The 16,178-nt window shown below is 42.8% G+C and overlaps 1 protein-coding gene across 1 annotated transcript; it reads right to left on the bottom strand.

Annotated features, from left to right (window-relative positions):
* Nucleotides 1-7,353: 7,353 nt before the first annotated feature.
* Nucleotides 7,354-15,895, bottom strand: LOC129328408 (uncharacterized). Its single transcript, XM_054977458.1, has 2 exons — nt 15,454-15,895; nt 7,354-10,963 (listed from the first exon to the last, which is right to left on the bottom strand). Exon 2 carries the CDS (start codon nt 10,945-10,947, stop codon nt 8,866-8,868), a length of 2,082 nt encoding a protein of 693 aa, XP_054833433.1. The 5' UTR covers nt 10,948-10,963; nt 15,454-15,895; the 3' UTR covers nt 7,354-8,865.
* Between the last annotated feature and the right edge of the window lie 283 nt (nt 15,896-16,178).

Raw genomic sequence — 16,178 nt, 5'->3', positions numbered from 1 at the left:
ATGCCTGTTGAGTGGCTAGTAGAACACAGTGCCTGGACGTGATGTCTCCTGCCCACACTTGTGGCACTAGCCAGTCAGCATCTATGTTGCATGGTGCAGCAGTGGGGAAAAATGGATTGAAAAGTGCCTTTGCTGCAACGCTGCAAAATCACTTTCAGTTGCGTAACCAGAAGTGACATCATACACCATGACAATGCTCTAGCAGTTCTACCAAACTCTATGGTAAACCCCTCCCAAAGCTCCATGGTTTACTTCTGTGATGCACAGTGATAGAAGCTGGGATATTCCATCCCCCATGAGACACCAGTACATTCCTTTATTACAGAGAATTCTAGGAACATGACTGGAATTTAGGATTGCCACCTGAAGAGCCCAAAGCTAAAGAACACATTGTGAAACCATTAAGAAACAATGTATTACATATGTCAGAACATTACAAATATTTTATTATACTACACCATCTTTGTGATTTATTAACCACTTCTCTAGTTAGAGATGGATAAACTCACACACCCCCTCATCTGGATTCCAGCTTGAATAAATTGCCAAAAAGCTTGTTTTGTCTGAGGTGAGGGAATGTGCAGTTGTGGTTGAAGGGGGAGGCCAGAAAGTCAAATTCAGCAAGTAGAAAACCATTGCCATGGAAAAGTTCTGGTATATCCAAGCTATAGGTTAATATTTTAATGACTGTAGATGAGTTGTCCTGAATATACATATATTTTGACTGATTTCTTTACTTGGAGACTATCAGTTTATGGAGATACTTGGAGACTATCACCTATGTTCTGTGCCGCAAGAAACACTCACCAATGACAGTTCCCACAACCGGGATCAACATTGACCGCAAAGCAGCACTTTTCCGTTTCCGTTGCTTTTCGGCTTCATTTTCAGCGAGCCACTGATCTTTCCGAGTGCCCTCCTTCCGGGCTTTTTCCCCTTTACGGTTCTCCCTGTTCTTCTCTAACAACAGTTCCACGTCTTCCAAGTGGGCTCTTAATGCATCAAGGTCCTCTTTTCTTTCTTTCTGCTCATCTGCTAGCTTTTTCCTCAAGGCCAGCATCTCCAGGCTCTCGGAATCCACCTTCTCCAGCACCCATTGAGTCAAGGCTTCTGCAATGGACAGTTCAGTAGAGGCCTTCTTAATATGTTCCCTTATCTTGACATAAACGCTGGGATCTTCTTGCATTCTGATCAAGCTTACCAAGGATGCTAGCTCACATATTCCTTTTTTAAAGTGCTGCCTGACAGTTCTTTCCAGACCCCTTTCTCGTATACTCTTTGTAGAAACTGCCATGAATAACTTCGTTGAAATTTTTTTTGCCTTGTCTGGAAAGACAGGAAAAGATAGGTTTGTAGACAGAGATAAGTATAGACATCCATTCACCAAGTCCAGTGCTTGTGCAAGAATGTTGAGAGCCCTCAAAGAAGGCAATATTATTATTTCAAATACTTGCATAGCACATCACAGCAGTTTAGGGAAGACATGGGCAGGTTAATAAGTAACAAAAACAAGTAAAATCGCAACAGATGAGTTTGATCCCCCACTCCTCCACTTGAAGCCAGCTAGGTGACCTTGGGTCAGTCACAGCTTCTTGGAGCTCTCTCAGCCCCACCTACCTCACAGGGTGATTGTTGTGGGGATAATAATGACACTGAGAGATCTCTGTCTTTTGGTGCTACACCTCTGAAGATGCCAGCCACAGCTGCTGGTGAAACATCAGGAACTACAATGCCAAGACCACGGCAATACAGCCTGGAAAACCCACAACAACCATCGTTCTCCAGCTGTGAAAGCCTTCGACAATACATCAATAATAACATACTTCGTAAACCGCTCTGAGTGAGTGATAAGTTGTCCTGAAGGGTGGTATATAAATCAAATGTTGTTGTTATTAGATGTGACTAGCAACACAGTCTTAACTGCAGTTAGAACACCCTTCTAAAGTCCATGGGCCCTGCTTACAATTAGACCACGATCCAGTAGCACCCCCCTACAAACTTGATCTGTCCGAGGAAGTGAAACCCACTCCAGGACAGGCTGGGTCCACGGTCCCCAAACAGCTTCTCCAGTGACCAACTGCACCTCAGTCTTGTCAGGATTGAGCTTCAGTTTATTGGCCTTCATCTATCCTATTATCATTTCCATGCACCTGTTTTCAGGAGGACTTCAACAGACCCAACTGGCTTATCTGTTAAGGAGAAACAGAACTTGGTGTCATCCTCACGTTGGTGGCAGATTATTCCAGATCCCTGGATAACCTCTTCCAGTGGTTTCATGGAGACGTTAAATAGCATGGGGAATAAGATGGAACTCTCTGGGACCCCGTAACATAAATGCCACAGAGGAGAGCAGCAGTCCTTCAGCACCACCAAAGCACAGTTTCTTCTACTCCCAGCCCGCCCAGCCTCTCCAAAAGGATACCATGGTCGATGGTATTGAAAGCTGCTGAGAGGTCCAGGAGAATCAACAGGGACACATTCCCCCGTCACTCTTCTGGCAAAGGTCATCAATTAGGGCCACCAAGGCCATTTCCATCCCAAAGCCAGGCCTGAATGCAGACTGAAATGAGTGTAGCTAATCTATCTCCTGCCTGAAGCTGTATAGCCACATTGCCCAAGAATAGAATATTAGCCATTGGGTGGCAGTTTTTTTAGGTTATTTTGATCCAGGGATGCCTTCTTGAGGAGGGGTCTCACAACTGCCTCTTTCAGAGCACTTGGAACTACACACATTAATTGTCTCCTGGAGCCAATCAATCATCCCAGCCTGGCATGATATAAGGGGAAGGAACAAGAGTGGATGTGGTGGGCGCCACACTTCAAAGCACCTTGCCTGCTTCATCAGGCCTCAGCAACTGAAAGTCATCCACACAACTAAGACCAGATTGCACTCCAATGACATGCTGAGATCGAACCAATCCAACTGTGGTGTCTAAGAGCCAAACTACACATTACAGTGGTCAGAGGTCCAACCTGTGGCCACCTACATCGTTTTAGAGGAGAATTTAGCCGTTTAAAAATTGCCACAAGGGGGATCAGTCCCACAGTGCAGTGACACTATGCAATCTTGTTCCCTCTGTACCTTTTGAAGTGCTGAAATAGTTGTGGGAGGCTGTTTCAGTGTTTTAAAAGGTGAGGGGTAGGGGAGACAAGATTGCATGTTGCCACCATGCTGTGAGCCTGATCAGGCCCTCGTGTGAATTTTTAAATGGCTCAATTCTCCTCTAAAATGGAGTCGGCAGCCATAGGTTGGACCCGAGGCCACCATAGTGTGTAGTTTGGCTGTAAGTCATGGTGGATATGAGCATTTCCCCCCTGCAAAACACATTACAAAGGAATCACAGCAGGCTTGTATGTTTTCCGAGTCAACATCTTCTGGGGCTTGAGGGAAAAGTCCCTTCACAACCTGGAAAAGCTTGGCTGGATGGTATTGTGCAGACGCAATGGTGGCAGAAAAGAGAGCTTACTTCACGGCCATCACTGCTACAAAGTAGGCCTGAGAATGTGCTCTCAACTGTGTTTGGTCACATTTGCTTCAAGTTTTTCTCCATTTGTGCTTTGTCTGCCCAACCATTTCATCATCCAAAGCTCCCCAGTAAACCAAGGAACATTCCAGACTCCATGGAAGGTGTAATGGCACTCTGAGGCAATCATGACCACAGCCTGGGTCATCTCCACACTCCACAGGTCAACCAGGGCTGTGACAGGAGCACCAGCCTTCTGACCAGAAAATCCCCAAGAGACATGAAGAACCACTCTGGATCCATCAACCTCCTAGGGTGGTCCGTTCTAATTGTCCCCCCACCCTTGCAGAGGTTCTGAGTGTACATGAATCTAAATCTCACCAGATAATGGCCTGCCCATGCCAACGGCAAAGTGGAAAATTCCTCAGTTACCAAACCACTAACCTGATTAATTCTCATTATTATTTTCTCATATATGTTATGATCTTGTAAAGGAAACAGCATTTTTTTAAAAAAATGCAAAGCTTACCTGTCGTCGGAAAGCATGTCTTCCCATTGAATGACCTAATTTCTGTTTCTGAACATAATTTTATAACAGATGCAAGAACCTAACTTTTGTCTTGGAAGCATGAGGGTCATCTTCTGGAGTTCCAATTTCCATTCCTAATAATAACATTTAGCATTTGGGCAGCCTTTTAGAGTGTCCAAAACACTGTGCAAATATTATCTTCTAAACCTTACCGACAGCCCTATAAAGTAGGCCATTAATATGATACTGCAGGATGAGGAGGTGAGAGTGACTCAAATTAAGTTGCCTCTTGCCCTCTAGAGCTGTTGGAGTTTTACGCATGTCTGAAACTCTGCTTAACTGCTACTTGTTTATTGAATGAGGTTGTTGAGTAGCTGGCACCACTTCTGTGGGAGAGGAGGATACTACTGTTGAATGCTTCCTTATGGTAAGAAAATCCTATAGGCAGAAAACCAGTACAGCAGTATAGGATTGGGCTGCAGTCTTTCTAACAGAGATGCTCGATTTCTGTCTGCAGAGAGATTTTTTTAAAGATATACAAGAGCATTCAAAATGGGAAACTCCCCTCCCCCTAATTTGAAATGGTTCAGTCTGTTCTACTATTTAATTCCAGCCCCACGGCAGGGTTGACACACATACACATGAAACTGCCTTGTACTGAATCAAACCCACTGGACCATCAAGGTCATTATTGCAAACTAGCAGCAGCTTTGCAGCATCTTGGGCAGAGGTCTTTCACATCGCTTACCACCCTCTGCTTTTAGCAGCTTGAAGATACCAAGGATGGAACCTCCAACCTCCCGCATGCAAAGCGGATGCTCTCCCATCTGTTGAGTGGGGGGTAATCTTCACTCATGTCACTGATGCTCTCTGATGTGCTCAGCAGTTGAGAGGAAATACCTTTGATGAGGTGAGTAGATCAGGTTGACCTCATAAAATTCATTTGAATTCATCAACACTGGCATCCATTCGCCAAGTAACATTATTTATCTTGGAGACTTTCAGGGTGTATTAACTCAATCAGAGCCAGCAGAAATTATTATGCTGTCCTAGTTGCCAATGACTCATTGGGAAATTCCTGGAAATATGGGGGTTGGAGCCCGGGGAGGGACCTCAGCAGGGCATAATGCCATAGAGGACACCCTCCGAAGAAGCCTTTTTCTCCAAGGGAACTGCTCTGTAGTTTTAGGGTAGTCAGCCCCCTGCTGTCCCCAATCCACCTGCTGTCCCTGCTCCCACTCATATGGTTGTCCACTGGGATGTATCAGGAAGCTAGCCCAAGCTATGCCACCATAATGTCAGCAGTGCCCTGTGCTCTGTAGACTGTCCTAATCTAGTCTTTTTGGGAGTAGGGTCTCAGGCAAGGTCTCCATTGCAAAGGGGCAAAAGGCACTTAGGGGGAACTGAAGCAACAGAACAACAGAAGATTCCCCCACAAATATCGCCGTACAATGCAAAAATAATCCAAAACAATGAACCGTTGACTCTAGAACAATAGCAAAAGTCAACAACATCTAAAGAGCGTAAACACTATCGAAAATCAATCAGTCAATCATATACTTCATAGCACGTAGCGCCAGAAACCAGAGTCAATTGAACCTCTGAGTAGCTCAAACAGTCAGCTCAAGAAGTGGGTCAGTGGAAATAAATCCATAGTGAAGTTTATCCAAATGAATCCTATAAATGGAGGCCAGCTAAAGACTCCACCAGGAAATGGAGAAGAAAATGGAGGATCCAGACGATGGTCTGAATAATCCGATAGGATCCTGGAGGTAGCTGGTATGTCACTTCGCCCGACACACAGCTAGCAAAGTAATGTTTCAGCACGTAGGCTTTCTCAGGGGCAACCAAATCTGTACAAGAGAACATTCAAAAGTACACTCACTTTTCTTCAATAAGTGCAACCATTACATAATTATCAATGTAAAACAAGCACTGGGTAAACTTACACAATACTTACAAAAAATCAATTCTATTCATACACAACCAAGAATCTGGTCTGGTCTCATTTCATCAGTAACACTGTCCATAATCACTGACAGATGGCAATTTCCATTATCTATCTACTGCTTATAAGGTAATTCTATGTTAATTGCCACGGCATCCCTCAGAAAAACGAATCAAGCTCTCAAAGTGGAACTGTCCCTACCTCACACCCTATCTCAATTACAAAAAGCAAGTCATATCAAAATCAGCATTTAATCCTCTAGGGGTCAGTGATTTCAAATGAAATATCCAGAAGCTCTCCCTCTGGAGTAGTCTTCTGGTTGGTATTTTCCCTTCCTTGTCCCTCACTACCTCCAGTACTGTGAATTTTATATCTGTCTCTTTATGTTGAAATCGTTGGAAATGGGCAGTTAGTGGAGCTGATTATGGACATTGTTACTGATGCTGACTGTTTCAGCTACTCAGAGGTTCAATTGACTCTGGTTTCTGGCGCTATGTGCTATGAAGTGTAAGATTGACTGATTGATTTTCGATAGTGTTTACGCTCTTTAGATGTTGTTGACTTTTGCTATTGTTCTAGAGTCAACGGTCCATTGTTTTGGATTATTTTTGCATTGTACGGTGATATTTGTGGGGGAATCTTCTGTTGTTCTAAGGTCTCCGTTGCAGGCTCTGGCAGGGTGGCTTCTGGGGCTGCTGGAGCATGGTCCATGGACATATCCTCCTAAGGCCACTGAAATCCATCAAGTGCACTGTTCGTAGCCCCGTTTTCGCTTCAAGTTTCAGAGTGACAAAGGGATTAAGAACCAAATCCAGATGAACCAAAGTGAAAATAAAATCAAGGGACTCTCCACAACTGAGTCCAAATAAGCAATTTGTATGCAAGAGATTGTAGCCTGCTGTTCCGGATGACTTTGGTCAGGAGGACATAGTTATATTCGTTGATTCGTTGATTCGTTCATTCATTCATTCGTTCGTTCATTCATATCTCTCAAGCAAAAGACAGCAGCTTCCTTCACCTTACAGTTCCTTTTAAAGACATCCGCAGTAAGGAGTGGGGCTGTGTAGGTGGAAAAGCTCAGGCTAGATGGCAAAGTCTCCCACCCTGCAAAAGGCAGCCCTACCCTTTTATATTTAAGAAGCCTGGCTTACCTTTCCTGTATCAGACCATTAATCGCTTGGCCAGAAATACACTACAGTGTTTTTTGGTTTGTTTGTGGTATAGGACACAGAGAAATATTATTAGTGAATCCTTGCTTCTATTTTATCTTTTTATTAAAACATAACTATTTGCATCTTCAGCATTAACTAAAAAATACAATAGTATCCATTAATTTTACAGAGATGATTAAAGGTACATTGAAAGGTCTTACCCCAAAATAAAAAAATAATCAGGTCACAAGCATGGGACCCCTTTAAAGAAGAGCTGATAATCAGTTCAGACTCCCATATTTATAGGACAAAATCATCTTCCAAAAATAGCCGTCTCACTTAATAAGGAAGCACATTCTTGGCTATACCGAGGGTTGCCAACAATCTGAGAAAAAATGTCCTGCCCCTTTAACAGAAGCTTAATGGGATGTTATTTACCAGCTAATGTTACCTTCCTATTGCCACACATTAAGCCTCTGCTAAACGAACAGGACGTTTTTCTCTTGGACAGTTGGCAACTTTAGGCTAGCTACTTTTCTTATCATTTCAAACACAATACAAAATTAGCAAATTTCTTCTTAAAATATATAAATTCTGTGTTAGTACATTATCTCTACTTTTTATCCTAATAAAGAATATAAAAAAGAATGATTATAAGTGTCTCATATATATGATTATCTGTTGGCCCTCTACCAGTAATCTCTATTGTTGAACTATTCTATCATTATCGGACATCCCTGCCATTCTCAGATGTTTCTTGCTCTCGGACTCCCACACAAATTGTATCTATTGATATAAGTTATGGTATTTCTATGTAGCTCTTTTGCTCTTTGTCCCTCTGAAAAGCTGTGGCATTCTGGGTTTCTTAATTTCTCTGTCTGGCCTATCCCAGTGTTTAACTGACCAGGCCAGACTTGATTCAGGCCTCTAAAAGCCTGAATCGTCCATAATCTTTTTAGTGAAGACCACCAAGTGTTTCCTGATAATTCTGGCTGCGTCTGCAGCACTACACACAGCAGGGTACAATTCCTTGTGTGCAAATTGGATTGTATCCTACATGCACTCAGCTGTGCGCTCAGCCTTTCTTTCTAGTAGAAAGGGCTTGAAAAGGAACACAACGTTATGAAACAACCCAAGGAAATTATAGTGGATACGCAGTTGAAACCCTTTTGAGGTTTTCTCTGAAGCAGCTGTTACTCCTGAAGAGACAAGCTGTTGTTTTAAAACTACTAAAAGCTTCCTTCTCAAGGAGAACTTCCTCACAGAAAGCTATGAAGGACATGGCAGTCATTCATGGAATGCCTTTATTTACTCACAAATTATTTCTTTGGAGCATGGCCTCCATTTTCTACAGCAAGGCTAGAGAAATTTATTTTTAGTCAGATATATTCCTGTCATTCAAAAGATAATATCAAGCAAGGAAATAAAAACAGGAAAGGCATCATATTCTGTTGGATATTGACTGTGTATACTAGCCTGTTTAGTCATTGTGATTTCAGCTTTTTCCGCAGTCTTCTTGATATGCCCCACTGACATTTTGTGAGAATGCCATGTGTGTATTTTCCACTTTTGTTATGCACAGACACAGACCTTTAAAAAACTGGCTTCCAATCATACAAAACAAAGCTGAAAAATACATGCATTACACGATTCACACACAATGGCAATCACACACATCAGGAGGATGGTGAGTTGAGCCCCTGCTGTGTGAGGCTGGAGCACCAAGATCGTAACAACTGAACAGGGCTACTGTGTTATGTTAGATGAGTCAGTCTAAGCAAACTGGTCTTCCTCCCATGTGGTCATCTCTTTTATCCCATGGCGCACTGCATTTCCAACCATCTCCTCGACTTCCCTACTTATAGGGGGAAGCAGAGCCTTTAGCTCTTTGTCGATATTCCTCATTCTAGCATCTACTTTACTATCAAATGCTTCCTTGTTCTCTTTCACCATGTTGCAGATGGCCTCACTGGCTTCCTTGCAACCTCTCATCAAAGCCTGGCGCTCAAAATCAAAATCTGGGTCTGAAGGTTTCAATGTGATAAGCCTTCCCAGGCTGCTGATACGATTCATCAAGTGTTTCTCAGACACTTCAGTGTACGTTGTGGCAATGGTGTGCACCAGATGGGCCACATTGGAAGCACTGAATACCTGGCTGTATAGCATATCCATCTCAAGGGCAGTGAATGAATACCCCTTAATCCTCAGTTCAGCAGAACCTGAAGCAGATGTTATAAGGTCATCAATGTCTTGGCTTAGGCGGGCATCAATGACATCAGAGATAGTTTGGAAGAACATAACCATCTTCTCCCATTGGGTCTTCACCTTCCCCATCGCTTTCAGCCCTTCAGACAGCATCTTAAGGGCCTCTTGAAAATTGATTTCTTTCACGTTGCACTCCTCCATTGAGCCCAAAATATTTGCCAGCTCTTGCCTTTCCCTCTTGAGATTGTTGAAGCTCTTCTGATATTCCTCTTGGGCGGCCTTGAGCATTTCCCGGCTCTGCTCAACTTTCAGATGTGCATTCCTGACTCCAATGGATTCTTCTGTTGACTGTTCTTGGTATTTAGCCACATGGGGCGGCTTTGGAGCAAAGGCAGGAGCTCCAAGGATGCCTTTACTATAGGAGTCAAATTCAGAGGCTCGTTGGTAAAGTTCTTCTAATTCACCGATGAGAGCTCTCTCTTCTTCCACTCCTTTCTTGGAGGATGTAGCCATTTGCTCCAGCTGCTCACAAATACGTATCCCCAGTTTACAAATCTTTACAGCTTTCTTTCTGGGTGGGCATTTTTTCTCCCCTTTCATCTTCCTCTTCAAATCTAGGAAAGCATTTTTCACCCAGTTGGTTTTGACCTCCATTGTTTTCGGGTTGTAAACTTTGTCCATATTAAGGCCTGCCTGCTTGTCACCCAGTTCCCTGAGCCCCACTGCGTAGGTCAGAATTGTTTCTGAATGCACACTGATTTTTAGAGCTGCTAACGAGTACTCATAGTTAGGTGTCTCAGGTCCACTTGAGACACTGATTTTCATTTTTTCCCCAAATTTAACAGAGAAAAGGCTGGTAATACCAATTTCTAAACTGCCAAGTGCATTCCCCATGTTCTCCACAATACTCATGCCTACGGCTTCCCATCCTGCCGGGATTTTTTTAATGGCTTTCTTGTACTCTTTGAACGAATCCATGATTTGCTGTTTCACTTGACTGTGGTATTGCTCTGCCAATTCCACAGTCTTTCTCGTATCATTCTCTTTAATTTTTGCCTGCTTCAACACAATGCTTATCTCTTCCAGGTCTTTTTTGTAACCTTGTTCGGCATTGGTACAAGCCTCTAAGAGTTCTTGGATCAAGGCGATAACGTTGGCGTATTTTTCCTTCACAGTAAAAGCAAGAGCTTTGCACTTCTCAGCTATGGATTTCATGCTCTCTAATTGTCCCGGAAGCATGATTTTGACTACCTCCAGCTCCTGGAGAAGAGTTTGAACAACAAATTTTATTTTTTCTGGGATTTTTAAAGTGAGCAGTCGAATCTGGTTCATGCTGATGTGGGCTTCGTTGAAGGCATGCCAGCCTTCGTTGCTCACTTGACATAAGCAGGCCCTGAAGGACTCTGGGTATTTGATGTACTGAAACCCTTGGGGAGGTGGGTTCCTGTTGATGGAGAAGTCCCCTTGGCCAGCAGAAATAAAGATGAGTTGCCCCAAGACGGCAATGGAAAGAGGTGCTGGCATCAGATATTCTTCCCAGTTGGCATGGGGACCCATGATTAACTCCGTCTCTTCTCTCACATCTTGAGCTTTGCAGACTCTCATCTCGGCTTTAACCATAGCCTGGTATTGCCCCTTGTCACTAGCCATGTTGTTACCTGTGAATCTAAGCATATTTTAATTGATTATTAAGAAGAACATCTTTCTTAACCACTCTTCCAGGAGCAACACTGAGGATCCCTTTTGGTCAGATATCCATCCACATAATGTAGCTGTTTCATAGACCATCTGCCACCTGAGACCTCATGTGCATCCCTCACGCACACACTTGGCATTAATTAAATTAATAAAGACACATTAATTAAAGACACTAGTTGCACGTATTATAGAAGCTTTATAACTCGTCTTTGTCAAATGCAGTTTCCAGGTTGTCTGTATTCCACAATACCGCAGAAATCCTGAAAAGCCATAGGTTTTTATTGCATGGAGAATTCATTTTCCTGAGAATCTAAATTTCTTCTCTTTCATCTGGGGCCAATTTTCTCTCTCTTTTTTCCCTCTACTCCTGGAGAAGCAGTGACAAGTCTTAATCAAAAGAAGTGGATGGATTAGCTGGGGGCAAACAAGCGTGTTCTTGGGCAGAAGCGAGTTTGACTTTGAGGTGGGATTTATACCCCTGTTAACAGGCAGAGTCAAAAACTCAGAGCCAAGCTACAAGTGATGCCTTACACAGGTTGAACACTTGTCAGCTTCCCTCAAGTTTTGATGGGAAACGTAGGCGTACTGGTTTTACAGCTTGGCTCTCCATTATAGCTGCAAGACCAGGATGCCTACATTTCCCATCAAAACTTGAGGGAAGCTGACAAGTGTCCAACCTGTGTCAGGCGTCACTTGTAGCTTGGCTCTCAGATTCACAACTTGGAATGCTCATGTTCCACTGCTCACTTCAGATGCTCAGGTGTAGGCTGTGGTCAGAGATGCCTTTAACCAGCTTCAATTGGCTTACAAACCATCCTCCTTCCAGGACAGAAGGATTTAGAAAAGTAAGGTAGCAGGAATTGGGAAGGAGAACCTGATGTCTTCAGACTATCTAGTTCTGTTCCATTTCTGTACCAGTTTGGAAGGGATAGGAGGGTGCTTCAACCTGAGCAGCGGCTTTTTAAGTTCTCCCTTAACATTGTGGAAAGCAGAAAATGCCCCGTCCATGTGGAGACGATCTGAAGGCCGCAAATGTGCTCTACGCCTCAATGAGTCATGTCATACAAAAGCCCTTTGAGTCTGCCCTTTCCTGTTCCTTTCTAAGAACAGAAGGCACTGTCTCCTCCCCTGCCCACAGGGACCAAGGACTGGTGAGAGCAACAAACAACATCAAAGTGTTCGTGCGTTTGCTTCCACATCCCTTTCTCATCCCCCCTTCCCCCTCATGTCCTGGTAAAAGAAAAAGTGCAGTCGGACTTTTGTAAAGTGGCTAATTTCCGCATTTGACCACAGGATATCCGTACATAATGTCCAGGTCATACACACTTCTATGCCAACAGCCCTGCCTTGCTTCTCTATTACTCACAGTGCTCCCAGCTTTTCTCCCATTCATGAGGAAGGTGTCCAGATCAGGAGAGGATATATGAACGGAGCATCACTTTCCTCAATAAGAGGAGTTAAAGCTGGGAACAGGAGAAGTCTTGTCCTCTCCTCTGACACAAAGGTGACAGATAATGTTATTGCCTTCTGATATCTATATTTCAGGCACAGAGATAGTCAGGGCAGCCGGCCTGAGGCCTAGCATTCCATTCCTATTTCTGGTAAAAGGCTCGGATCTGCACAAACTTTCCAAAACAGATAGAGTTGGTGTCTCAAGACACTTTATCCTTTAAGGGGGAACTGCTCCCAATTCCACAGGCCTTCTTCAAGAACTCAATGGCTGACTCCCTCTTGTACCAGTTCTGAAACCTCTTCCCAAGAATCTCAGCAGCTTTAAGGCTTCATCCAAAGTAGAGGAAGTATGGTCAGGCTTTTCCTCCCTAACTCAGAATTTACTGTACTTGGTCATAGACACACACTGACTAAGCACACCTTCCTCTAAGGATGCTTCCAAAGTTTTCAAGATCTGTAGAGTTGGAGACTACCCTTTCTATCTGCCCCAGCTATGGCTGTACCAGTTCATTCCCCAGATTCCTTTGAAGCAACAGTTAGAAAAGGTTGGGATAAAGCAACTAGATTCAAGTTCTACTTTCTCCCAGAGATCACTGAGAAACTTTCTTACTTTGCCATTTGTTTTGGATGTCTAACTCTCTGATTTCACTTTCCTCATTAATAATGGAAGGGACAGCATAGGGAGAAAATGATTCTACGGAACGTCATCCAACCAGACCAGTTGGCTCTTGTTTCCAGCAAATTTCTAAGGTCTCAGAGAGACGTTTTTATGTCAAAGCATTAAAGCATACATATACACCATTTCCCCATGCAAATTGTGCCCCATATCTGATTACTATTAACCTCAGCAGGGAAAAAAAAGATAGACAGCCACATAAAGCAAGGGGGCACAAGGACTTCCTGAAAACAAAAACTAAACAAAAGGTGCTAACTCCTTCTCTAGCCAGCATCTTCCCGTACGGTATGATTTCAGAATTTTTTTCCAGTCTGACACCTATCCCAAAAAGCAGCTAGGTGGGGTTGCTTGCTAACCTCCAGGTGGAGCTTGCAGTTTTCCCAGAATTACAAGTGATTTTCAGGTTACAGTGATCAGTTTTCCCAAGTAACCATAGATTCTAAGAGAAATAAAAATCCTAGAGTGTCTACCAAGAGTGGATGCTCTCGGATTTTTCATTTTGTAAACCATAGAGAATAGGAAAAAACGGCTGGTTGCAATAGTCGCCTGTAAATATACTGAAGGTTAGAGGCCAGTTGTGGAATGAGAGAGGGATGGAACTACTCTTGGCTGATATGCTTCTAAGAGCATTCATATTGGAATTTTCTCCTGAACAGTGGTTGAAACCTGAAGACAATTCTGAGCAATATTTTAGGCTGAGTGATATAAATAAAGGAAATTTAAATATTGAATTTTCATGGGAGGAAAGTGAATAGAAATGGGAGAAGAGCTGGACACTGACCTGGATGTGACATTGCAGGACTTGATATCACAGAATGTTATATCACGTCCCCACTGAGTCCCCCTCCCCAAACTCAGCCTTTCCCAGGCACCACCCCCAAATCTTCAGGAATTATCCAAGACAGAGTTGGCAAATTTACAGCTGGAGTGGCAGAAAATACTGAAATCAACTGAGTACAATATGGTATTTGGTGCAGGGTTTAACTCTGCTGGCTCTGTTTTTAGACTCCCATTCTACCTGTCCTCTTGATGATCTCAATCAGATACCAATGTTGTCATGCCACCTTGTACCCACTCTATAAGGGAGAATTTTAATTGCCTGTAAAAAAAGAGTCTCTCCTGTCTCTTGAGTCTTTTAAAATGAATACTCTTTTTAAAAACATAAACCCCTGCCTGCCCTCTATCCCTTCCCAGATCCCTTCTACCTGCTAGCCTTTCCCAGACCCCCCCTGCCTGCCTGCTAGCCCTTCCCAGCACCCCCCTGCCTGCCAGCACTTCCCAGCCCCAGCTTTTTAGAGCTCATTGTATTTATTTGCACAACAGGCTTTGTTTCTAGTTGTATTATGAACAGTGAATATCATAAGCAGGAAGTGTTATGTCTGTCTGTGGCCAAAAACTCTTAGGGTCAACTGTTATTTGAAAGCTGAAGGCACGTAGACAGTAAATATATGGATTTGTTAAGCAAAAGTTAAGCTAAGAATTCATATCAACACCTTAAACATTTGTGACATCGTAGGTCAGGGACAGGGTCAGGGAAGAGGTATTCAAAGAAAACAGAAATATTTCTTTTGTACTAATGTCCATAATACGTTTTCCAGGATTTTAAAAATAATCTGTGCTCAAACCTGGCTTGAGGGGGCCACTCACCAACTATTAAGGCATACATTTTTATAAAACAGATTCCTCTGTGTGCTGAAGACCTGGGGACTGGAAGGAGATAAACCAGACCTTGCTGTCTCACCTAGATGCCAGAGGAGGGCATTTAAATCAAGTTTACATCAAAAAAAAATTTTTTGACCAGTAATTTGTATTGATTTTTGACATACAACAAATATGACAATCCAAAGTAACCTAAGTTAGAAAACTAACATTTTAAAGAACAAAGTAGAAATATATGTTGGCCTCAAAATATGCACAGGGTATGTGTATGTTTTAAAGTATAAAATTATTATTTTGCTGTTGTAACCCATAAGACACCGATACCATAAAAACGGTCTCTATGCTTCGATACAAGTAATTGTATGGAACAAAACCATTGCAGTTTCTTTGTGTTTTTAAAACGGCAGGGGCACAGAAAGAATGTGAAGAAAAGCATTTTATTTTGCAGCACTATATTTCAATTTGAAATTTGGAGTAGGCAAAATTTCAGAACTATCCTATAAGACTACTGCAATATTCTAAAAAGACTTAATCTGTATAACCAAGAGTTATTTAAAACGTTACCAATACAGATGTACATAATAACGTCCCCAAATCATAATGGTGACTGGCCTAATATCATCATGAACTAGATATGAATTGTATAATTTTATGTTGGATAATCAACCAACCTCTTGCAGTCCTGTGAGATTTCCAAAGTAAGAGCGGATCCAGTACAGAAAGATGCTGATTGAGAACAAACAGTTCCAAATGGATCTTACTTCCAAGCTAGCATGCTTAGAATAGCAGAGGGTAAATACATTTAATTTCCAAACTAATAAAAATGCAACATTCACTGTTGCCGTTCAGAGTTCACAGCTTGTTCAAAGTGAACACAGTCTGTTGAGAAACATTTGCATACATACAGCAGTTTATGAATACGAAGATCATGTGACTCTAATTCTCTCCCTTCCCCCTCCCCCCACTTGCTAACAAGTAATTTTCATTTCCAGTGCAGAAGTTATCCTTAACAAGCCAGGCCAGTTTTCAGATGACAATCAGTGTAAGGAGGAAGCCGAAGCAGGACTTTCTTTTCTGTTCCTCCCAAATTCTTTGGCAGGCTGAGAGCCAAACTACAAGTGACGCCTGACACTAGTTGGACATTTGTCAGCTTCCCTCAAGTTTTGATGGGAAATGTAGGCAGCTTGGCAGAATGGACAGCAGTCAGAGAGCCAAGCTGCAAGACCAGGATTCCTACATTTCCCATCAAAACTTGAGGGAAGCTGACAAGTGTCCAACTAGTGTCAGGCATCACTTGCAGTTTGGCTCTGAGACTGCCAAGAAGGGGAGGGGGTCATAATAATGGATAACTTTACGGCTCTGGACCTGGGCAAAGCTTTTTTGTTGCATGGCTGTA

The sequence above is a fragment of the Eublepharis macularius genome, chromosome 4 (genome assembly GCF_028583425.1).
Source record: "Eublepharis macularius isolate TG4126 chromosome 4, MPM_Emac_v1.0, whole genome shotgun sequence".
Taxonomy (NCBI): Eukaryota; Metazoa; Chordata; class Lepidosauria; order Squamata; family Eublepharidae; genus Eublepharis; species Eublepharis macularius.
Note: the sequence above shows the minus strand (reverse complement) of the source record. Positions and strands in the feature narration are given on the sequence as shown.